This window comes from Ctenopharyngodon idella, chromosome 3 (assembly GCF_019924925.1).
Source record: "Ctenopharyngodon idella isolate HZGC_01 chromosome 3, HZGC01, whole genome shotgun sequence".
Lineage (NCBI taxonomy): Eukaryota > Metazoa > Chordata > Actinopteri > Cypriniformes > Xenocyprididae > Ctenopharyngodon > Ctenopharyngodon idella.
The window spans coordinates 44,773,500-44,797,275 of record NC_067222.1 but is presented as its reverse complement, the minus strand read 5'-3'; the positions used below and the strand labels follow the sequence as shown (position 1 = coordinate 44,797,275).

Below are 23,776 nucleotides of genomic sequence, written 5' to 3'. Positions count from 1 at the left end.
TAAATGATCATCCCTACAGGATAAATTCCGGGTATCTTTTGTTCTTTGAAACCACACTAATGGGGAAGACTGCTGACTTGGCAATGGTCCAGGAGACAATCATTGACACCCTCCACAAAGAGAGTAAGTCACAGAAGGTCATTACTGAATGGGGTGGCTGTTTACAGAGTGATGTGTCAAAGCATATTAAATGCAAAGTTGACTGGAAGGAAGAAATTGGGTAGGCAAAGGTGCACAAGCAACAGGGATGACCGCAAGCTTGAGAATACTGTCAAGTAAAGCCGATTCAAACACTTGGGAGAGCTTCACAATGAGTAGAATGAAGCCGGAGTCAGCGCATCAAGAGTCACCACACTCAGACATCTTCAGGAAAAGGACTACCAAGCCACTTCTGAACCAGAGACAACGTCAGAAGCATCTTACCTGGGCTAAGGAGAAAAAGAACTGGACAGTGAACAGTGGTCGAAAGTCCTCTTTTCAGATAAAAGTAAATTTTGCATTTCATGTTGAAATCATGGTCCCAGAGTCTGAAGGAAGACTGGAGAGGCACAGAATCCAAGCTGCTTGAAGTCTAGTGTGAAGTTTCTGAAGTCAGTAATGATTTGGGGGGGCCGTGACGTCTGCTGGTGTTGGTCCATTGTGTTTTATCAAGTACAAAGTCAATGCAGCCATCTTCCAGGAGATTTTGGAGCACTTTATGCTTCCATCTGCTGACAAGCTTTATGGAGATGCTGATTTCCTTTTCCAGCAGGACTTAAGCACCTGCCCACAGTGCAAAAACCACTTCCAAGTGGTTTGCTGACCATGATATTACTGTGCTTTATTGGCCAGCCAATATGCCTGACCTAAATCTATGGGATATTTTCAAGAGAAAGATGAGAAACAGTCGATCCAACAATATACAGATGATCTGAAGGCTCAATAGTGCCTCAGCAGTGCCACAGGCTGATCACTTCCATGCCACACTTCACTGATGCAGTAATTTGTGCTAGGAGCAAGTCATTTGCTGTAATATGTGCTGCCGACCAAGTATTGAGTGCACAAAAGAACATACTTTAAAGAACTTGAACTTTTCTGTTTTGCAAATCCATTTTTTGATTGATCTTAGGAAATATTCTAATATTTTGAAACACTGGATTTTGGATTTTCATGAGCTGTACGCTCTTAATCATCAAAATTTAAAAAAAAACTTTTGAAATGTTTTACTTTACATGTAGGGAATCTAGAATATATGAAAGTTTCATTTTTAAAAATAATTTATAATAAAAAAACGAACTTTTTGATGATATTCTAATTATATGACCAGCACCTGTATTTACACAACGTAAACAGCTGCATTCAGGTCGCCGTTGCCTCACTCGAACAATATATGTTCTCATTTGGTCTCTTTGGAAAGAAATTTATGAGGAATTGTTTTACCTTACTGTTTACTTTTTGTCTGATCTTAGCTTGAACGGCGGCGGCGCGATTCGAAGATCTCACTCCCTAGTCCGGCGCGTCCGCTCTCCCTCACAGCCATATAGCGCTTTGCAACGTTCCCAGACGACCAATCAAATCATGCGACTTTGCTGTGCTCGTGGGAGGCGCCTACACAGACGTGTGCCAAAAGCTTGTCAAACTAGCGAACAGAGAAATAGCGCAGACACAGTGAATGTGCACAATTGTAAAATAATAATAATAATTTCAGGATGGTCAAGGGCCCCTCATGCACTCTGTCACCCTTTTCCCCCCAGTTACGACGCCTATGTCCGCAGCAGACTTCTTCCCAACAGTCAAAGCGGCGTTACATCACGAAGGTGTGGACTCGTAGGAAGAGCGCGAGTGTTTAGGGTGCCATTTGGGACAGGGCCATTGAATCATGTATTCAAGAGAATGTAGTTCTGCAATGTGTGAAGCTTCTGAAATTAAACTCAAAGATGTGATGAATTGTTTTTGTAAATATGACTCATCTTATATATCATGTACAGCCTTCAACTTTTCCCCTCGGTCTAGTGTTATGTAGAAAAATTGCAATACATATTTTACGTAATACGTATTAGCACCCAAGTACCGTGATAGTATCGAATCGGGAGAGAGGTGTATCGCCCCAGCACTTTTTCTTTTCACCTTCACTATATATGTATATATTTGGCGATCGGTGACTTTTTTTTAACCGGGTATGCTGTCATGTCAAAACTGCCCGGTGCAGATATGTACATTGGATTTGTTTATTATAAGTTGACGCTCGCGTTCACTCTACACAGAGTGTTCGATACTCAGTTGCTCACTCTCTTGACACATAACAACACGGTAGAAAGTATTTCTAATATGTTGGAGCTTTTATTGAAAGTGTCCTATATTTACCTGTAGAGACATGCCTTCATAATCACCTGTAAGAGCTGATGGTGTTGTTTAGGGTTTGCAAAATATGCTGTATTTTTGTGATTCCTCTAGGTGGCGCTAGTACAGCACAAACTACATAAGTCACCTTTAAACGGTACGGTGCGTCGGCTTAGTAAAAGTCTCAGATCTAAATCGGAGACACAAATAAACAGTAAGACGGCTGTCAGTTTAACTGTAAACCAGAAGTATATTTCCATCTGCGTCTGAGCCGACTTCAGAGACACTTTCACTTCACACTGGTGCCTGCAGAAATGAAACAGCGGAAGCATCAGAAAATGTTATTAAAGCGAACACAGTGACAAAACAGAGCGGCACCAACTCCAACAAGTGAGAGACAGCAGAGTTCACCGCATTCACGCCGCTGACACTTCTCCCAGACGCCCCGGGAGGAAGAAGATGAATGAGGAGAGATACATGTGACTGCAAGAGAGCCAATCATGTTCTGGTGCTGAAATATGGCTTATTCATGATGTTATACAGTTGCTAGGGTGCTCTAAATGGTTGCTAGGGTGTGGCAAGGAAGTTGACAGGCAAGATCTAGGGTATTCTGTGTGGTTACTAGGCAGTTACTAGGGTGTTCTGAGTGCTTGCTAGGGAGTTGCTAGATGGTTGCTAAGGTATTCTGGGTAGTTGTTAGGAAGTTCTTGTCGGTTACTAGGGTGTACTGGGTGGTTGCTAAGGCATTGCTAGGCGGTTGCTAGGGTTTCCTGGATGGTTGCTAGAGTGTTGCTAGGCGGTTGTTAGGGTGATTTTAGTGGTTTCTAGGGTGTAGCTAGGTGGTTGCTAGGGTGTTCTGGGCGGTTGCTATGAAGTTGCTAGGTCACTGCTAAGGTATTCTGGGTGGTTGCTAAGGCATTACTAGGCAGTTGCTAAGGTGTTCTTGGTGGTTGCTAGGGCTTTGCTAGGTGGTTTCTAGGGTGTTGTGTGGTTGTTAGGTCATTGCAAGTTGGTTGCTAGGATGTTGCTAGGTCATTGCAAGGTGGTTGCTAGGGCAAGGCTAGGTGGTTGCTAGGATGTTCTGAGTGGTTGCTATGGAATTGCTAGGCGGTTGCTAGGGTATATTGGGTGGTTGCTAGACAGTTGCTATGGTGTTCTGGCTGGTTGCTAGGCCATTGGTAGGTGGTTTGCCAGGTGTTCCAGGTGGTTGCTAGGGTGTTACTTTGCGGTTGCTAAGGTATTTTAGGTGGTTACTAGGAGTTCCTATGCATTTGCTAGGGGGATCTGAATGGTTGCTATGGTGACCAAAGGGTTAAACTTACAGACTGAATCAATGAGAATCTGTGATGATCTTTATTGATCCTCCTAAAAAAAATAATAATGTGAGATTCAGAGACGATAATAGTGAGGAAAACACCACTAATAATAATAATAATGATAATAATAATAATAATGTGTGTGTGTGTTTCTAGTGTGGATCACGGAGGAGAGTTCAGGATGACACCAGGACCACAAAAGTGTAAGTCATCAATCACACAGTTTGAGTGTTTGTTGTTGTAAATGTTGTTGTTGTAAATGTTGTTCTTGTGTTCAGACGCCTGTGATCTCACACTGGATCCAAACACAGCACACCCTCGACTCGTTCTGTCTGAGGAGAACAGGAAGGTGACGCGTGTGTTTGAGAATCAGTCGTATCCTGATCATCCAGAGAGATTTGATGTGTATAATCAGGTTCTGTGTGGAGAGACTCTGACTGGACGCTGTTACTGGGAGGCTGAATGGAGTGGAGATGATGCTGTAATATCAGTGGCTTATAAAGGAATCAAGAGGAAAGGAGGGACTGACTGTGTGTTTGGACATAATGAGAAGTCCTGGAGTCTGAACTGCTCTGATCACAGATTCAGTGTCCGTCACAATAAGAAGGAAACTGATATATCTTCTGCTCCAGTCAGTAAGAGAGTAGGAGTGTTTGTGGACGTGTCGGCCGGCACTCTGTCCTTCTACAGCGTCTCTGACACACACACACTCACACACTTACACACATTCAACACCACATTCACTGATGAACCCCTCTGTGCTGGATTTAGAGTTGATTATAACTCTTCAGTGTCTCTGTGTGACATTAAACAACACACACACTGACTGACACACACTGACTGACACACACACACACACACACACACACACACACACACACACACACACTGTAAAAAAATTATGCGTAATAACACTAATTATGCGTGTAACACAGTTGATCTTTGACTGTTATTTCCATTAATGCTGAACGTTTGTCTCTCTGTGCTGTCGTTCATTTCATGTTTTGTTGTTTTAATGTTCAGTTTCAAACACTTTATGAATCTTCATCAAAAGAGAGTTTGGATTGAATCTAATACAGAGGAACTGTTGAGCAGGAAAGTAAACGAGTCTGTGACAAATAATAATATATAATATAAAGAAATAAAGAAGGTGCGCTCGTATTATTACTATGAATGGGAGAAAGTTCAAATTAAAGAGCCAATCAGTGACTGATAAAGTCATCGCATCACTGCAGCTGCTGGAAGCTCCGGTTGCTATAGAAACAGTCAGTGTTCTGCACACTTTTTTAACACTATTTGAGCAGAAGAAACCACATTTATGACGCAGTTGTTGTCTGATTTCATTGGTGATTTCAAATATGAAATTTAAACAACACACACACACACACACAGACACACATCTGGATTTAGCAAAGAGAATCACAGTCTTCAGGAGGAAGAAGTTTCTTCAGTCAAAGAGTTTTTCTGTGTTTCAGTCTAACAGGAAAGAGGCACAAATAATCTTGATGCTCTGATGTCACTGGATTGTTGTGTAACATTAATATTGTGTAATAATATTCCTCAGGATGTGTTTTCAGGAGATCATGTCATTTTAGTGTAACAAATAATTAAAAAAATATATATTCTGATTTAACCCTTAAAATGGCAAGAACATAAAATCATAAAATTAATTTATTCCTATTTTCCATCTTATTAGGACACAAATAATACAACACTTCTTCAACACATGCATATATACAGAATATAACAGAATTTTACAAAGAATGTTTAGTTTAAGTTATGAGAGAATAAATGTTTTAAAAATTTGGCTAATATGTAGTAACACACATTCTGTTTTAAACTGATTTATTCCCCCAAACTGGCGACGTATCCTGGGAGATACAAACATTTACAGGCAGATTATGAAAAATGTCAAAATTAAATTCATAATATTTCAACATAAATGTAATAAGCTAACACTCAACAACAACATATTAAACATGTAAGTCTCCTCCAAATATTGTAAATATGTGAAATATGTCAAGATTTATCAGAAGGTGAGTAGATTTCCCTCTACAGGTGGTCATGTTGTTTTTAAATGCTGCCCGTGAGCTGAACAAAACATTTATGAACAAAATCAATATATCCAAATATTCACAACAAACACAATTTCAACATGAAACCAAGAAACGAGACCCAAACTTTCCCTGCTCTCCCCACAGCCTCTCAAATGTTTGTATCCCACAGGATACGTCGCCAGTTTTAGGATTATTTGTTGTTTGAAAGCAACATTCAGAAGCTCTGCTGGAGAAACTGTTTATGAGATTCAATTCTAGACTCTATTTAAATCTGTTTTGACTCTTGCAGCACATTCATTCATTAGAAGCATTTAAAAATTATATATATATATATATATATATATATATATATATATATATATATATATATTATAATTGGTTGTATTATATTAAAAAAAATATTGAAACATTATAATAAATTGTATATTATATTTAGTGTTTCTCTTTTCTCTGACAAATGAGAAATGCTCTTAATGAGAAATTAAATGTCTTTTTTATTAAGTACTTTTCTTTAAATATCATTCCTAACATACTTCAAAATAAATGTTTAATGCTGCTGTTATCACTATGCTTTATGTCAGTAATATGAATTAGTTTTCTAGATTTGTTTTAGGTGTAAATAGTATAAATTGCCAGATTAATACTGCTTTCATTGCAGAAATAATACATTTCATTATCCAATAATTATATATTAAAAATGATATTGGCTCCTTTAAACGTGTAAATGTTGTTAGTATCTTTTTTTTAAGGGTAGATTTACTGTAGTTGAACTATAAATGATGAGTATCTTGCATGGCGTAGAAAACACGAGGGACGTGAAGTCCAATATGAATCAATCTAGATTTAAATTTAAAGAGACAAGACAGTCCATTCATGACCTGTCGTTTTATTATTATCCAAAACGAGGTGATGTGAACATTATGAGCGCTAAAACTCTCGTGTAAAGTCTGTTTCATTCATACTCGAAGCCAGAGGGCGCTCTCTCTCTCTCTCTCTCTCTCTCTCTCTCTCTCTCTCTCTCTCTCTCTCTCTCTCTCTCTCCACCAGCTATTCGCTGTAGCAGCAGTTGAACAAAAAGCAGAAACGTTTTGACTGATGAAACGTGAAGACGATTGTGACAATATATGGTTTATGTGTGTGTTTTAAAGCCAACTCAAGATATTTATTGACAAAAAAGTATATGAATAATGCAGTGCTTATTGATAGACTTTTTAATGTTTTTGAAAGAAGTCTCTTATGATCACCAAGGCTGCACAAACAGTAATATTGCGAAATATTACTATTACAGTCTTCAGTGTAACGTGGTCCTTCAGAAATCATTGTAATATGATGATTTGCTGCTCAAGAAACATTTATGATTATTATCAGTGTTGAAAATAGTTGTGCTGCTTAAAATTGTTGTGGAAACCATGATGCATTTTATTTTTCAGGATTCTTTGATAAATAGAAAGTAACAGGATTTATTTGCATTTATTACATTTACTTTTATTAAATTTATTAAAGCATTTATTAAATAGAAATCTTTTTTTTAATATTATACACGTCTTTACTGTCACTTTTGATACATTTAAAGCATGCTTGATGAATAAATTTATTAATTTCTTTTTTTTTTTTTATCTTACAACAAATGTTTGAATGGTATCATGGTTTCCACAGAAATATGAAGCAGCACAACTGTTTTCAACATTAATAATCATAAATGTTTCTTGATCATCAAATCATCATATTAGAATGATTTCTGAAGGATCATGTGACACTGATGACTGGACTAATGATGCTGAAAATACAGCTTTGATCACAGGAATAAACTACATTTTACTATATGTTCACATAGAAAACAGTTATTTTAAATTATAATACTATTTCACAATATTACAGTTTTACTGTATTTTTGATTAAATAAATTCAGCTTTGGTGAGAGAAAGAGACTTGTTTCCAAACTTCTGAAAGGTACTGTATATTTTTGATCATTTGCATTGTGTAAAATCCATGAGGACTTCATGCACAAGTGTTTGTAGTACATAAACCAATCATAAAATTGCCATGAAATATTGGGAAAAATATTATAGATATCAGTGGTTATTGTTCAGAAGCGATTTCTTACCGAATTAAAAGATAAAAAATAAAATGTGTCAGTTAGACAAAGGTCAGATAAAAACTGGTATTACGCCTGACATTTCTGCCCCCCTCACTTCGGAAAAGATGTCTGTGTCTCTCATATCTTGTTGTGAGATTCTGCAGTTCAGTCACTGTTTCTCCAGCAGTGATTGTTGCTTTAACAGTCTTACTTTAGTCTTTTGTACAGCATTGTAAGAAAGCATTTGCCATGATGACCATGAACTGTAATCTCTCTCCTGGTTTCTTTTCCAGTCCTCAAGCATGATTGTCTCAAAAAATCTGATCTGTCTGGAGGTTCGATCCACTCAGTCCAGCAGAGGGAGACAAACATCACTCAGACAGAAGCTCATATAGTGACAGAAAACATGAGCTCAACTAACCTGCCGTCACTGAGGGTCGAGTGAGTGAATTCATCTCGTTCATCCTCTGGCTGCTCAAACTCCAGACTAGATCTGCTGTGTCTGGAGAAAGTGTCTCACTAACAACACTATTCATTCTCTCACGGCTGTGAAATACTTACAAACGCCTCCATCCATCTCCTGTAATGTTGGGAATGAAAAGATATAGAAGTACAGATGAAGCATGATGGATTTAGATGCTGCATAACCAGAGCCATTGTTTAAATTTCCTCTCTCTGTCACAGTCCTGCTCATGTACGAACACTGACCCAAACCAACAGCACTAACACAAGAGTCAAACTCTGCTTCTGTGTCAATGTCCATTCAACCAGGTAAATATCATGAGATGTTTAACGCTTTTAAAAGTGAGAGGAGAGGATGTAGATTATCATTTGAATAATCCAAACAAATCATGTTATTTCAAACACAGCATCGCAGATGTAACTCTTATGTTCATATTGGACCAGACGTGGAGTGACAGCCACAAAACCCAATGTCTGTCTAAATAAAACAGCACAAGTCTGACCATTCAGATGAGACTGAGAGAAAACAAGATGAAGAGAATGAATTTGAGTCCTCAACTCATGAACATTAAAAACATCTTAATAAACATCCTAAAATCTTAAGGTAAGTAAAGGGCTCTAGTTAATGTAAGACACTGTCGTTAGCTGAATATTCAAACTAACCTGACTCAACAGCTTTTCTTAAATCTCTTTAAAGAGGTGAACGTGTGTAAAGATCACGTTAAAGCGCAGCGTCTCAGCATGAGCTCCTGTATATGGTGTGTGTGTCGCTGCTGCAGTGGAAACTCACTCAATAAATGCTCTATAAATGTGTTTGCGGTGAGCAGCATCTCTGACAGACACACCCTTGAGCTCCTCCATGATCTTCTACTCCATCTCACAGCAGCTGGACTCCTCGTTCACCCCGAAGTGTGCTGTTGCTTTATTTAGATTTCATTTCTAAACCCTCTTCAGACTAACAGACCCAACAGAGCCGGACGAGACCGCAGTTAAAGAGCCTGAGAAATACAAACTAGAGCTTTGTGGCTTTTAGTTTTGAAGACATTTATATGCTGGTGAACTCCAAAACAGACAAAATCATCTTTTTGCACATATATTTAAAATTACTAAAGCCAATAAACTATTAAAATGATGGCTGTGCACCACCCAACTTCCTGTTCAATAGGATCCATCAACACAAGACAGAAACATTTCTTTAAAAAGAAATCAAAATAATATTTATTACACTTATACAATAACACATAAATATTACAACCGATAGTTTTTATACGCCATCATGAACACAGATGACACAATATAACACTGTTTCTCTGGCACTGAGAAGAATATCATCATTATGACTGACATCAGGAACCTCACAAGAAATATCAATATGAAAACAGTACAATAGTTTCATAACATCAGCAACATGAACCATTTAAAACAGCACTTTAATAGTGATACTTTGGTTAAATATTACAAACTGACTAAAAACTAATGTAGTTCTCACTGATTTACAGCAGTATTTGGATGTTATGAACAGAGAATGAAGCTGTAATCGTCTTTTCCTTCCAGTTTGAGCTTTAAGGAAACTGAAATAACCCTGTCTGGACCACAACTATTTCTCATGAAACCAGAAAATGACAGACAGACAGATACTAAATGAAAATAAAACACTGGTAAACAATGGTTTAAAACATCTGATAAACTATGTTACATTAAAGATAGAAAGAAAAGTGTGAAATAAACACTATTAATGGAAGATATCAACATATTATTCTGGCCTTTTGAGACAAATAGTTTGCCAGCAGAAACAAAAACTTAAAAAATAAAAAACATTAAATAATCCAGTTGAATTGCCTCTACTTTCAGCAAAATATTTGAGTTCCAGATTTGTCTGAATGGATCAATGAGGAAAATCAGCTCAATGATTGAGTCAAGAATCCAGACGAGTCTGTTGTGTTTCTCAGCATCTGGTGATGAAGTTCCTGGATTCGGTTTTGGCCACCAGTAATCGGAGCGAATCGCTTGACGTCCGGATGAGTTCTCTTCCACTGTCAGGAAAAGAAGGAGCAGGGGAGGGTTATTCGGTCAGTTTCAGTGTCAAGAACGTCCATCATCTCATCTGTTAAACCTTAAATCTTATAATGTGAATCTAATGTTCAGAACATGTTCAAGTTTCTTATTTCAGAATCAGAATGAGCTTTATTCACCAAGTGTGCGCAAACGCATTGAATTTGTTGTGGTTTTTCAGGAGTTCTGGGTACATACATACATACAGGACATTATTTCTCTCCAAAACCAAAAGAAAGAAGTAAGATATTTCACTTAAAGATAAAGAAAGGTAGTCCTGCCTATGATTGGGCCATATCACTAAAACAATACAATATTTTTCAGCTTTTTTGACATTATTCTATATATTTGCTCTCAAATGGCTTATGGGTGAATATCAGAGGATCCATTATTTCAGCCAAACCAGGAAAAATCTAGTTATCTATAATGTGAATAGGAATGTTTTTTTTAATCATTGGAGACAAAGAAGAAGTATTGTAAGGTAAAATGCCACCCTTCAGCAGCATCTCAGATGTTGTTCACCTGTGGTAGTCCACGCCCACCAGACTGACTCCATTCACAGCGAGGATTCAGTCGCCCGCTCTGAGTCTCTGGCTGAGGGCTGCTGGGGAATCTGGCACCACTGACTTCACGTAGACTCGCAGGGGAGTTTTCTATCACCAACAAGCCCAAACAAAGACAAGACTCGAGATTAGTGATGACTAGATGAGGATCCGCATCAACGGGAAATGATTAGTTTGATCCCCGCTGTATCACCCTAGTGGTGCATTTGTTTGAGAGCGTCCTGAGTCACATGATGTTTTATTGTCTCTGAAGGCTCAACCACACAGTCATCAGGTTCTTACTTCATCTTATTGTTAACATCAACCTCAATGTCAGTGCAGTTCTGGGAAACACAGGAGATCTTCTCACATTCAGTCAAGCTCTGGACTCATTGTTGCTTCAGAAGACGGTCGGTGTGGCTAACGCAAACCCATTCATCCCCTACTGAGCAGCTTCTCGTAAAACGTAACCCCCCACACGTGCACCTCATAGTGAACACCTAAGTTAGCAATTCCAAGTCATTTACAGGGCTAAAGTCTCTGAGCAAGTGAACAAAGAAGCTCTAAGAAACTATGACTCTGCTCCAAACCCTAGTGAGCTGCCTACGTAGGCAGTATTTTAAGGCCTCACAGACACACTCATGATGCAAAATCTGTTACAAAAGGTAGGCAACGACACTGTGCTGCCGTCCAAGGTATCTTTGACCAAAACCAAATTCTAAGGAAGCAACGCTTTTCTTTTGCAGAAAAGACAATCCCATAGTGCACTGCAACATGTTCAGTGAACGAATCTAGCCAGATATTTGATGAAGCGAGCTTATAATTAAACAAAATAGACCTGTTTTACCCAATACATGTTTATCATAAAAGTGATCGTGTCTCTTCAGAAGACTTGAATTAAACACTCAATTTATATGGATTCCTTATATGATGTCTTTAAGGTTTTGAAGCGTCAAAGTTTTGGGTCAATTGACTTTCAATGGAGGGACAGAAATCCCTCAGGTGAATGAAAGGCTTATTGGGTTTGGATCAACATGAGGATGAGTAAATGATGACAGGAGTTTCATTTTTGGGTGAATTTCCCTATAAAGGTTAGGATGCTGTCTATGTAGGGAGTAGAGAGCAAGGCAGTTCACTAGTTTTTGAAACAGATTCTTCATGTCCGGATCTAGTGTATCCTCTGTTATATTTAATCATAACAGCTGCTGACTGGTCTAGTTTTGAAGGTGTTGAAAAATAAAGTTGTGCAGCAAGCTCAAATTACATTACAGTTTGCATTTGGCTAGGTTTACTATGCAATAGATATGAAATACCTTCTATATATAAAACAGGGTCATTTCAACAGCATGATCACAATGAAGGAACAACTATTGAAGTCAATATGATAATCAACTCATCAGAGGGACCATCATTTATTCATCTGCTTCAAATGTTACATCGTCTACAGTAAATAGAGAGTGAGTATCAAACAAAACATGTCCAGGTCATTTTCCTGCTAAATTCTCATTACCGCAATACACAAAAATCTCATTCTCATTACCGTAATGCGTCCCAACCATAATGCAAGTATTCCATGCATAAAAAAAAAATCATATACTGTGCATAGTTTACATACTATATACAGTAGAAGACAAGTATAGAAAGATAAATAGAAAACAAAAACAGGACAAAGATAATTCTCACCATTCCATCCACCAGTGCCAGACCAAGACCATGAGGTCCTTTCATCAGCTCTACGGTGAACGCTTCATCTCTATCATCCTCATCTTCCTCTTTTCTTTGGTCTGTGTTTCCTGCGAGGCCGTTCTTTACTGAGAAAACAACATCAAACGCATCACATTATCAGAATAAAGGTTGTTTTTAGGACTATCAATATTATTATCATAGTGATTATTTCATGAAATTAGAGTCAAAATGAAATCAGAATTGTAGGTCATATTGAAAAGGTCAAAATTCACCCATAAACTAGTGAACGGACTGTTTCTTTCTTTCAGATTTTCACAGGTTTGGTTTGTAATAAACATCAGACAATTCTGCATAATGATGATACAAGTATGACCATTTTCATGTTCCCATAAAAATATTCTGCTGTGGGCTGGTGGACACACAAAGGGCTTTCCTCCAGCGCTCGGCCACCCAGCCCGCGTCCTGAACAATGCCTGTCCCGTTTAAGATTCCAGCAAGCAAGCTGTAAATTCCCATGATGCTTTATCCATTGCTCTTTTTTCTCCTGACATCACCACCTCTCTGTAATTCTTGAACCAGATTATAGGATTTGTGCCACTACCAAAAAAAGTGGGATGTATTAGTGGCCAAAACTAGTGTGATCTAAGAAAAGGTTGGGATTGGGAAAATCCACACTAGTCTTTAGAAAGAGGAGGTGGGAAACCAGTGGGAACAGGAAGTCACATGTAGAGCTCTACAATTCTTTAACTATATAATAAATGTACAAATGTCCATATTTTCCATATTCTAGTTTAGACACTACTTTAGTTCTGTCACGTATCCCTGTCATTCCCAGACTACATTTCCCACAATCCTCCCTGGCAATCACCTGCACTCTCTCCACCAATCACCAATTGCCACATACTGCTGCAGCACATTATTTCGACTATTTAAGCCACACACACCCTCACACACTTTGCGAGGTCTTGTTTACTCTGTAGCAATTCTGAGCGTTATTTACCCTGCCTGCCTGCCTACCGGTTGCTACGCACTCAAGCCCGCCGGTTGCTATGCACTCAAGCCTGCCGGTTGCTACGCACTCAAGTTCAAGTCCGCCGGTTGCTACGCACTCAAGTTCAAGTCCGCCAGTTGCTACGCACTCAAGTTCAAGTCCGCCGGTTGCTACGCACTCAAGTCCAAGTCTGCCGGTTGCTACGCACTCAAGTCCAAGTCTGCCAGTGTCTACGGACAAGATGGCCGCCCCGCCAGTGTCTACGGACAAGATGGCCGCTCCGCCAGTGTCTACGGACAAGATGGCCGCTCCACCAGTGTCTACGGACAAGATGGCCGCTCCAGTCTTCGCCGAGGCCGCTCCAGTCTTCGGCGAGCCCGCTCCAGACTCTGCACCCGAGTCCGCTCCAGTCTTCGCCGAGCCCGCTCCAGTCTTCACCGAGCCCACTCCAGACTTCGCACCCAAGCTCCTTGCCCTGCCGGCGCCACCCAAGCTCCTTGCCCTGCCGGCGCCACCCAAGCTCCATGCCCTGCCGGCGCCACCCAAGTTCCTTGCCCTCGACCCAGCTCCAGCCCACCAATACATTCCAGCCCACAAAACCCTTCCTGCCACCATTGAATTCCCAAAGAAATTTTTTTTGGGGGGGGGGGGGGGGGGCATATACCTGAGGGTGGGGAATTTGTGGGTGGGGCTCCCGAACTGTCATGGCTGCCTGACACTCCTGACCTGCCATGGCGTCCCAAGGCTAGCGAACTGCTATGGCTGCCCGAGACTCCCGACCCGCCGTGGCCGCCTGAGGCTCCTGACCCACCGTGGCCGCCAGAGACTCTTGACCTGCCGTGGCCGCCCGAGACACCTGACCCGCCGTGGCAGCCCAAGACACTTGACCCGCCGTGGCTGCCCGTGGCACCTGACCCGCCGTGGCTGCCCGAGGCACCTGACCCGCCGTGGCTGCTCGTGGCACCTGACCCGCCGTGGTGCCTAGAGTCCCTGAACCTGCCCTGGAGACCTCTTTACCTGTCTGTCCGTACACCCTCACCTGCCAGTAGGTCTCCAGGGCACCCACCCCCCCTCCCCGGTTGTGCCATTCACGGCGCGAGGACGCGCCTTCCGGGAGGGGGACATTCTGTCACGTATCCCTGTCATTCCCGGACTACATTTCCCACAATCCTCCCTGGCAATCACCTGCACTCTCTCCACCAATCACCAATTGCCACATACTGCTGCAGCACATTATCTGGACTATTTAAGCCACACACACCCTCACACACTTTGCGAGGTCTTGTTTACTCTAGCAATTCTGAGCGTTATTTACCCTGTCTGTCTGCCTGCCTGTTACTGATCCCATCTATTCCCAGTGTTACGATTCCTTTCTGAGCGTTATTTACCCTGTCTGTCTGTCTGCCTGCCTGCCTGTTACTGATCCCGTCTGTTCCCGGTGTTACGATTCCTGCTGCCTGCCCTTTGGACCTTTTGGATTGTTTATTGTTTCCTGGTTTTGTGTATGCTTTCTGCCTGCCCTGATTCATTGCCTGTTCCTCGACTACGGTTCTGCCTGCTCTCTGCCATACCTGTTTGCCACTGTTTGACCACTGCCTGTCTTACTACGAACTCTGTTTAATAAAAGCCTGCAGATGGTGTCAGCATCCTACCTCCTGTAGTTTGTCTCCGTGCCTCTAGAGGTCCCCTGTGTTCCCCTCTGCCTTAGTTCTTCCACGTGGGTCCTTGTTAGCATTATCCAGGTCACCTGTGCCTTGTTTCTCCTAGGGTATTTTAGTTGTGTTTTTTCCCCTTGTTCCTCACTTGGTTTTTGAGTCTTGGCTGCGTGCTTCCTGCTTTGTTTCTCCAAGTCCTTCCAAGCTATCTCAAGTAAGGTGTTCTGAGTTATTTGGTTATTAATGTTCTCTAGTTTTGTTTTCTCCCCTCGTGGAGTTTTTATTTTCCCATGTGGTTTTTCCATTATCTCTTATGTTATTAATACCTCTGTCTGAGAAGAACTTTTGTTGGATTTTTGCTTAAAAAGACTTTTTTTTATTAAATCTACATTGCCTGGAGTACTGCCTTGAGTGTTTCGTTTGGGTCCAACATTACAGTCTCTGTGGCCTTGTGGCAGATATCTCAACCACCACACCAGAGACCCGAGTTCTAGCCCTGCTTGTGACAGAAAAACCAAGTCACTCATGGACCCAGAGACACTCGGTTCCAAGGATCTGTTGGCGGTGATTGCTCAACACGAGGCATCTTTTCAGCGCCATGAAGCCGTTCTCAGCCGACAAGAAGAGCTAATGGCCAAACACTCTCAACTCCTGGCCGATGTGATGAGTTCCATCCGCCAGCTCTTTGAACGCCTCCCTGGTTCTTCACCTTCCTCTGTATCACCTCAGAGTGGCGACAGGCCTTCTCCCGTGGTGGAGCCCCGACTACCACCTCCAAAACCCTTCGCTGGAGATCCCAGTTCCTGCCAGGGTTTCTCACCCAGTGCTCCCTCACCTTCGAGCTCCAACCCTCAAGTTTTCCCACAGACCGCTCCAAGATTGCTTACATTATTACCCTTCTCTCTGACAAGGCGCTCTCTTGGGCCTCCGCAGTGTGGCAATCCCAGGATGCCTGTTGTGAGTCCTATGCGGCATTTGTGGAAGAGTTCAAGCGAGTGTTTGATCATCCTGTCAGTGGTCGGGAGGCTTCCAAGTGCCTACTCACTCTCCGTCAGGGTTCCCGTAGCACGGCAGATTTCGCCATTGAGTTTCGGACCATAGCGGCAAAGAGCGGATGGAACGATGAGGCACTGAGGGTCTGCTTTCAGGGAGGGTTGTCTGAGCCCCTTCAAGATGAGTTAGCCACTCGAGAACCAGCTGAGGATCTCGAGTCCCTCATAGCAATGGCCATCCGTCTAGACAATCGCCTGAGAGAGCGGAGGGCGGCTCGTTCCTCTGAGCAGGTCTGTTTCTCCAGTTTGTATTCCTTCGTCCAGAGCTTCCCCAGCTCCTGAACAGCTCCATGATTCCCCGGAGGACATGCAGTTGGGCCGTTCCAGGCTTTCTCCCAACGAGAGGGAACGTCGCATGAGGGAGCGTCGTTGCCTCTACTGCGGTGCTTCCGGCCACTTCCGCTCCACTTGCCCAGAGCTTTCAGGAAACGCCTGTCCCCGCCCAGCAACAGGAGGGCTGTGATGGGGAAGATTAGAGCTCCTCCTGCTAACGCCGTCCTAGCTGTTCCAGCCTTTTTTGTCCTGGGAGGGCCACCAGCATCTGGTCCAGGCTATGATCGATTCTGGTGCCGCAGGCGACTTCCTGGATTTAACCTTGGCTAAGGAACTTAAGATCCCTACCCAACTTCTTCCTCACCCCCAGGCAGTTACCACTTTGGATGGCAGACCTCTGGAACCGGAGAGAGGCCACTCAGTCCCTGCAACTTACTATCTGTCAACACCAGCAGGAGGAGACCTTCTAACTTATTGACTCCCCCGAGTACCCTATTATCCTGGGTCATCCTTGGCTGCGAAGACATAATCCCCATATCGACTGGCTCACTAGCACCATTCTAAGCTGGGGTTCCACTTGCCAACTCACCTGCCTACGTCAGAGTCCCCCAGCCCCTAGTTCTGAGTTTCAAGAGTCTGTCGACCTGTCCAGAGTCCCTAGTGTTTATCATCAGTTCAAGGCAGTGTTCAGCAAGTCCCGGGCTACCTCCTTACCACCTCACCGAACTTACGACTGTGCTATTGATCTGCTCCCTGGCTCCTGCCCTCCCAGGGGTCGGATCTTCTCCTTATTTCCCCCCCCGAGCGCTCAGCTATGGATACCTATATTAAGGAGTCCGTGGCAGCTGGCATCATCCGTGCCTCTACTTCCCCGGCTGGGGTGGGTTTCTTCTTTGTTGAGAAGAAAGACGGGGGTCTTAGGCCTTGTATTGATTACCGGGGCCTCAACAAGATCACGGTTAGGAATCAATACCCCCTACCTCTCATGGCCACGGCTTTTGAGCTGCTTCAAGGGGCTTCCATTTTTACTAAACTGGATCTCCGCAATGCTTACCATCTTGTGCGTATCCGGCAGGGGGACGAATGGAAGACTGCCTTCAACACCCCCACGGGCCACTATGAGTACCTCGTGATGCCGTTCGGGCTCACCAATGCCCCCGCAGTGTTCCAAGCACTGATTAATGATGTTCTCCGGGACCTGCTTAATCAATTCGTCTTTGTATACCTTGACGATATCCTCATTTTCTCAAGGTCACTGGAGGAGTATGAGGGGCATGTTAGCAGGGTTCTCCAGAGACTCCTTGACAATCATCTCTACGTAAAGCCCGAGAAGTGTGATTTTCATGTTACCCAGGCTCAGTTTCTCGGGTTCATCGTCACTCCTGGCCACCTGGAGATGGACCCTAAGAAGGTTGAGGCGGTTCACAACTGGCCCATACCTGCCACAGTCAAGGAGGTTCAACGTTTCATTGGCTTTGTGAACTTCTATAGGAGGTTCATTAAGAATTTCAGCTCTGTGGTGGCCCCCTTGACGGTACTTACCAAGGGAGTAGGAGCCAAGATTCACTGGGGTCCAGAGGCAGCAGGGGCTTTCGAGGATCTCAAGCGCCGCTTCACTTCCGCTCCCATTCTTTTGATCCCTGACCCAGAAAAACCTTTCGTGGTGGAGGTGGACGCCTCAGAGGTGGGGGTAGGGGCCATCCTATCTCAGAGGGGTGAGGATGGAAAGTTACACCCTTGAGCCTTCATGTCTCGGCGCCTGTCGGATGCCGAGCGCGACTACCACGTGGGGGATCGTGAATTGCTCGTGGTAAAACTTGCCTTGGAGGAGTGGCGCCACTGGCTCGAGGGGGCTCAGCACCCTTTCCAGGTTCTCACAGACCACAAGAACCTAGAATATCTCCAGCAGGCTAAGCGGTTGAACACTCGGCAAGCTCGATGGTCTCTGTTTTTTGATCGATTCCAGTTTCTCCTATCTTACAGACCCGGCACCAAGAACGTCAAGCCAGATGCCTTGTCTCGAGCCTACTCTCCCGAGACACAAGAGAAGCCTTTGACATCGATTATTCCGAGGTCTAGGATTGTCGCGCCCCTTCAGTGGGAACTGGAAAGGGTGGTGCGAGAGGCCCTTGCCCGTGAGCCCGATCCAGGCGGTGGTCCTGCTGGACGCCTGTTCTTTCCTCTATCTGCCCGGGCCCAGGTCTTGCAGTGGGGTCATGAGTCTCCCTTGACTTGCCATCCAGGAAGTGCTCGCACACTTGACTTCCTCCAGCGGCGGTTTTGGTGGCCGTCCATCAAGACGGTTAAGGTCTATGTGGACGCCTGCCCCGTGTGCAATCAAGGAAAGTCTATATGTCAGCGTCCTCAGGGACTGCTCCGTCCCTTACCTGTCCCCCGCAGGCCATGGTCGCACCTTTCTCTGGACTTTGTTACGGGACTCCCACCATCCCAGGGCAACACAGTCATCCTGGTGGTTGTAGACTGGTTCTCTAAGGCTGCCCGGTTCATTCCCCTGCCCAAGCTGCCTTCAGCCAAGGAGACTGCAGAGCTCCTCATGAACCATGGACTGACGACCAGAGATACCAAAGTCAGGCTAATCGCCGCCGCCGGACAGCCCCTAATTTCTGAGCCGGTCAAAGAGTTTGGCTAGCTACGAAGAACCTGCCCCTCCGGGTCGAATCCAAGAAACTTTCCCAGAAATACATTGGCCCTTTTCGCATAGCAAGGAAAGTTAACCCTGTTTCTTATCGTTTATTTCTCCCTTGTTCCCTTAGAATTAACCCCATGTTTCATATCTCATTACTAAAACCTGTCTTGTCTTCTCCCTTTTTTATTTTCCCATGTGGTTTTTCCATTATCTCTTATGTTATTAATACCTCTGTCTGAGAAGAACTTTTGTTGGATTTTTGATTGAAAAGACTTTTTTTTATTAAATCTACATTGCCTGGAGTACTGCCTTGAGTGTTTCGTTTGGGTCCAACATTACAGTCTCTGTGGCCTTATGGCAGATATCTCAACCACCACACCAGAGACCCGAGTTCTAGCCCTGCTTGTGACAGATGGATCTTACCCTGAGTCCCGCCTCATTACAAGTTCATACTTTATTATAAAAAAAAGGTTTCAGCTCTACATTCTGATTGGACTGCGTTTAAAAGCCAACGTCGACATAAGTCTAATGGGTTTATAACAACATGAGGGAGAGTAAATCATGACAGAATTTTGATTTTTGGGTGAACTAACGCTTTAAAAATGACTTAGTGGAAGAAATATTTTAATTATAAAAAATTTATTATTTATTGAATATTTCTGCCATTTACCATGCAGCTGTTGCTGCTGTTTTATAAATGCAAAAAGTCATACAAGGCTGGGCACTATATTTAACCACAGGTAAAATGAATTTACATACTCAATGGTTTTCTCAGGATATTCTCTGAAGTAACTTTTTAGCACCATATATATACCACAGTATGTCAGTATATCAGTTCTGAATAATAACCTGATCCCAACATCAGTTACAAAGACCGATTCTTCACTGAGCTCACCTGACCATTGCTCATTTTATATATATTACGTGTGGTAAAAGCATTCTGGAGAGGAGGAGGAGGAGGGCTGGTTTCCAGCTTCTTCACCCGCTGCAGCCAGAGCACACAAACCCAACTCCACATCAACACCAGCACCTCCCTTACGCCTCCAAAGATAATACACCCTGCCTTTGAGATCAGGGAACACGCTACGGGGTGAACATGTCTGAGATATTTCTCAGAGTACGGCTCACTAACAAATAGAAGACAAGTAGTACTAGTGCTCCAGCTCTTTTCATGTAGGTTTAAATTTGTGCTGGTTACCTTTCCTGTGCTGGTGTGCTGTCTGCTGTGCCGTCCCCTCCAGAAGGCTGGCTTCCAGCTCGGCTTGGTCTAGATTCTGAGGGGTGTTGGGAGGCGTAAGCAGGCAGGAGGGGTCAAGGGCCAGACTCTTGTGGTAGCCCAGGCCTGTACTTCCAGACAAGCTGTTTTGGAGCTCCAGACTCTTGAATTTCTGTGTCAAGACGGTCTCACAGGAGCTCAGATTGCTGTGAGTCTCCCAAAACTGAGGAGGTGTCCTGGTGACAGGGTGTTGATCTGTTGCCTCTGAATCCTGGCAGGTGATTGGTTCAGATGATGTCTCTTCATTCAAGATACTGCAGGAGCCCTGAATGAATCCAAAATGTGAAAAATAATTATCATGTTCAATTTGTTTGTATAGCACTTTTTAGAATATGCATTGTTTCAAAAACAGCTTTGTAGAAAGTCGTACTGTTATGTCAGTAATGTCTTAGTGCTTTACCATAGAGCAAGAGATCTTGGACGATATGACAATATAGAGCATTTGGTCAGTTACCCGGATGCATGGCCATATTGGAGATACTCGGACGTAAACAACAGCATGGATTGCACAGTTAATGTACTACGTAAGACTAATTTATGATGTCTAAACCACAGAAAAAATGTGTGGAAGCTGCTAAATCATATAGAGAAGGACTTGGTAAGCAGGAAGGGGCGCAATATTTTGACAAACTAAAGTTAGTAGGTGATAAAGATTCGTACAAGCTGGATCCTTTGTAGTGGACTGACGACCTGACAATTCTTCCTTCTATTTCTTATCCCGACATAGTGAACTGTTTTTCTGCCAAGCCCATACACAGCTGAGGACCTTAAATGTTACAAAGGTTTGCAGGCCTATAACCAGATGGTGTGTGGATGGGTGAGAGAGGCACAGCAACAGCTGATCAACCACATGTGTATTGTGAAAGCCAATGGTGATCCACTGCTCTATAGCCTGTTGAACCTGCTTCCTGTTCAGTTAGTTTATTAAAGAAATAAATTAATGAGAGTTTGTTATTCTTACAAGCTTATATTTAGTTGTTTTATCTTTTATGCAGGTACTTCATTCCCAGCGAACACGAGAAAACCCCCTGGAACCCTGTGTAATTGCAGAAAGGTCTGGGAGGATTCTTGGAGTGATGCAGGAAAAGGCATATTGGATGTTACCTACTCGAATGTCAGAGGAGGAGTACAAGGAATTTTGAGAAAGTGACTTTACTGCAGCAAAGAGATATAAAGTAAAATAGCTGCTAAAAGTGACTGTGCTGGTCATGTACAGTCATTTGAGAAAGCATGTGTCAGTTCTACTGTTAAAGGAAGCAGAACACCAGAGATGAATTATCATCATTATTCAACACTCTCAGCACAACTGGCTCAAAGTCTGCTATTTTATCCCTGATTGAGCCTCATTCAGATGATTTTATTCCCAAACCAATTAGTGAAAAGTTTCCTCTGGTGTTGACTGAACTGTGAAATGAGGAGGCACTTCACATGGACTGCAGTGATGTATCGTCCATTTGTAATGATATAAACATTTCAGTATCAGAGGAGCAAGCAAAGGCAGTTGAGATGGCTACAAGAGATCAAGCTTCTTCTAAACTGTGGTTTCAGTTTGGTGCTGGTCGAATCACAGCATCTAAAATGAAAACTGCATGTTGCACTGATCCCAATCAACCAGCTCAGAGCTTGATCAAAAGTGTATGCTATCCCCAACCATAGAAATTTATTTCAAAAGCTACTACCTCGGGATGTTCTCATGAGAAATTTGCATGTGATATGTTTACAGATGAACATAAGTGTGAAAAAAAGTGAAAGTGCACGAGACAGGTGTTTTCATTACTCCATGTGTGAAATTGGGTGCTTCTTTGTAAATTCTGCTAAGTTAGTGTTACAGGATTTTACTTGGAGAAGGATGGTGAAGGGAAACTGACACTAAACAGAAACCACCAGTATTTCTTGGAGTGTGCAAACTGGAGTCTGCCTATTTTGTTGTTTGAACAGAGAAACACTTAAACCTCTGGTAATTCTCAATAACAACTTTTGTAGACGTATGTCAGAAATAAAGTCAATCTGGTTAGTAATAAGTAAAGCTGGTAATGCTGTTTGTGGAGTTGTTTGATCAGATCTTGAGATATTTAATGTCTTTTATCTTCAGTTGATTTCATCGAAGGCTGTGACTGAAGTCGTAGTTCTTGTTCCTCTGTCCTTTGGTGATTCTGCTCGTTATCACCTAATTATCTCATTAACTGCAGGATGTTTCTGCAGGATACTTGTCTTACACAAACACATCGATTCGCTTCAAAAGGCCTTTATTAATCCCCTGGAGTCGCATGGATTCATTTTTTTTGTCTTGAATTTGGGGTACCATTCACAACCATTATAAACCTTGGAAGAGCCAGGATATTTTTAAATATTTCTTCAATTGTGTTCGTCTGAAAGAAGTGAATCCACATGATTCATGGGCCCCCCAGCGGTGAACCATTGAAATTTTGGAACGTTTGGAAACAATTCTGACGTAACAAAGCCTCGTTTAGTGAAATCACATGACTTTGGCAGTTTGATACAAATACCATTACTAGTTTAGACAGGATCCTGACCATCAAAACAGCTGATTCTCAGCGCTGTCCACTAGGTAGGCAGCACTCTAGGTTATGAGACAGCCTGTGTATAAATATGTGGATGAAAATCATATTGAAGATAAATAAAGGCAGAATTAAACCTACAATGCCTACAAAAGCTTGTACCTCAGTGATTTATTTCATGATCATGTTGTACAAGTTAACATAGATACATCAACCATCTAAGTGACCGCTCTACTGCTTAGCAACAGCCTAGCAACCACCCAGAAAACCCTAGTAACCACTCAGAAACTTCCTAACAATTCCCTAATTACTATACAAAACACTTTAAAGGTGATGATACACGGAGCAACTTTTTGAGCGATGTTGCTTGGCCACTATCCCATTGAGAATGGGTCACAAATTTCTCTCTGGATACTTTAGATCGGTCGTGGACCCTGTGTCTCACCTGGTTGCCTGTTGATGGTAACATTGCTCAAAAAGTTGCCCCGTGTATCATCACCTTGACAGCGCTAGCAACCACCTGCAACACACTAGCAGCTGGCAGACAGTTATATTATTATTGTTTTATTATTACACTACCAGTCAGATGTTTGGAATAATTAAGATTACAGTAAAAACAGTAATATTGTGAAATATTCTTACAAAAAAAATGTTTTCTATGTGAATATATTATAAAAATGTAATTTATTCCTGTGATCAAAACTGAATTTCATCATTACTCCAGGCTTTAGTGTCACATGATCCTTCAGAAATTAGTCTAATATGATGATTTGATGATCAATTATTAATAATTGTTTGTATTATTATCAATGTTGAAAACAGTTTTTGTTCCTTAATATTTTAATGGGAATT

At 42.4% G+C, this 23,776-nt stretch overlaps 2 protein-coding genes and 1 long non-coding RNA gene across 30 annotated transcripts in view; 2 read left to right on the top strand and 1 right to left on the bottom strand.

The window, feature by feature from the left end:
- LOC127509550 (NACHT, LRR and PYD domains-containing protein 12-like) overlaps positions 1–23,776 on the top strand; it is a 238,303-nt gene that overhangs the window by 63,421 nt on the left and 151,106 nt on the right. For 2 of the 24 annotated variants that reach the window (XM_051888379.1, XM_051888374.1), the window contains exons 11-12: positions 3,792–3,838; positions 3,914–3,984. The exons of 18 other annotated variants lie outside the window; for them this stretch is intronic. In XM_051888379.1, coding sequence (XP_051744339.1) covers positions 3,792–3,838; positions 3,914–3,984 — 118 coding nt within the window. Of the gene's footprint in view, positions 1–3,791; positions 3,839–3,913; positions 4,810–23,776 lie in introns of those variants that run through there. 4 more of the 24 variants (XM_051888377.1, XM_051888376.1, XM_051888373.1 and 1 more) reach the window with 3 other exon arrangements.
- On the top strand, positions 8,221–23,066 carry LOC127509556 (uncharacterized). Its single transcript, XR_007929278.1, has 3 exons — positions 8,221–8,540; positions 8,639–8,835; positions 21,401–23,066. It is a non-coding gene; the product is annotated as an uncharacterized LOC127509556 (long non-coding RNA).
- The window catches only part of radil2a (Ras association and DIL domains 2a), a 206,282-nt gene continuing 191,954 nt past the window's right edge, over positions 9,449–23,776 (bottom strand). For 4 of the 5 annotated variants that reach the window (XM_051888390.1, XM_051888389.1, XM_051888385.1 and 1 more), the window contains exon 16: positions 10,083–10,264. In XM_051888390.1, the coding sequence (XP_051744350.1) occupies positions 10,177–10,264 (88 nt within the window). In that variant the 3' untranslated portion in view covers positions 10,083–10,176. Of the gene's footprint in view, positions 9,586–10,082; positions 10,265–23,776 lie in introns of those variants that run through there. The other variant, XR_007929276.1, reaches the window with a different exon arrangement.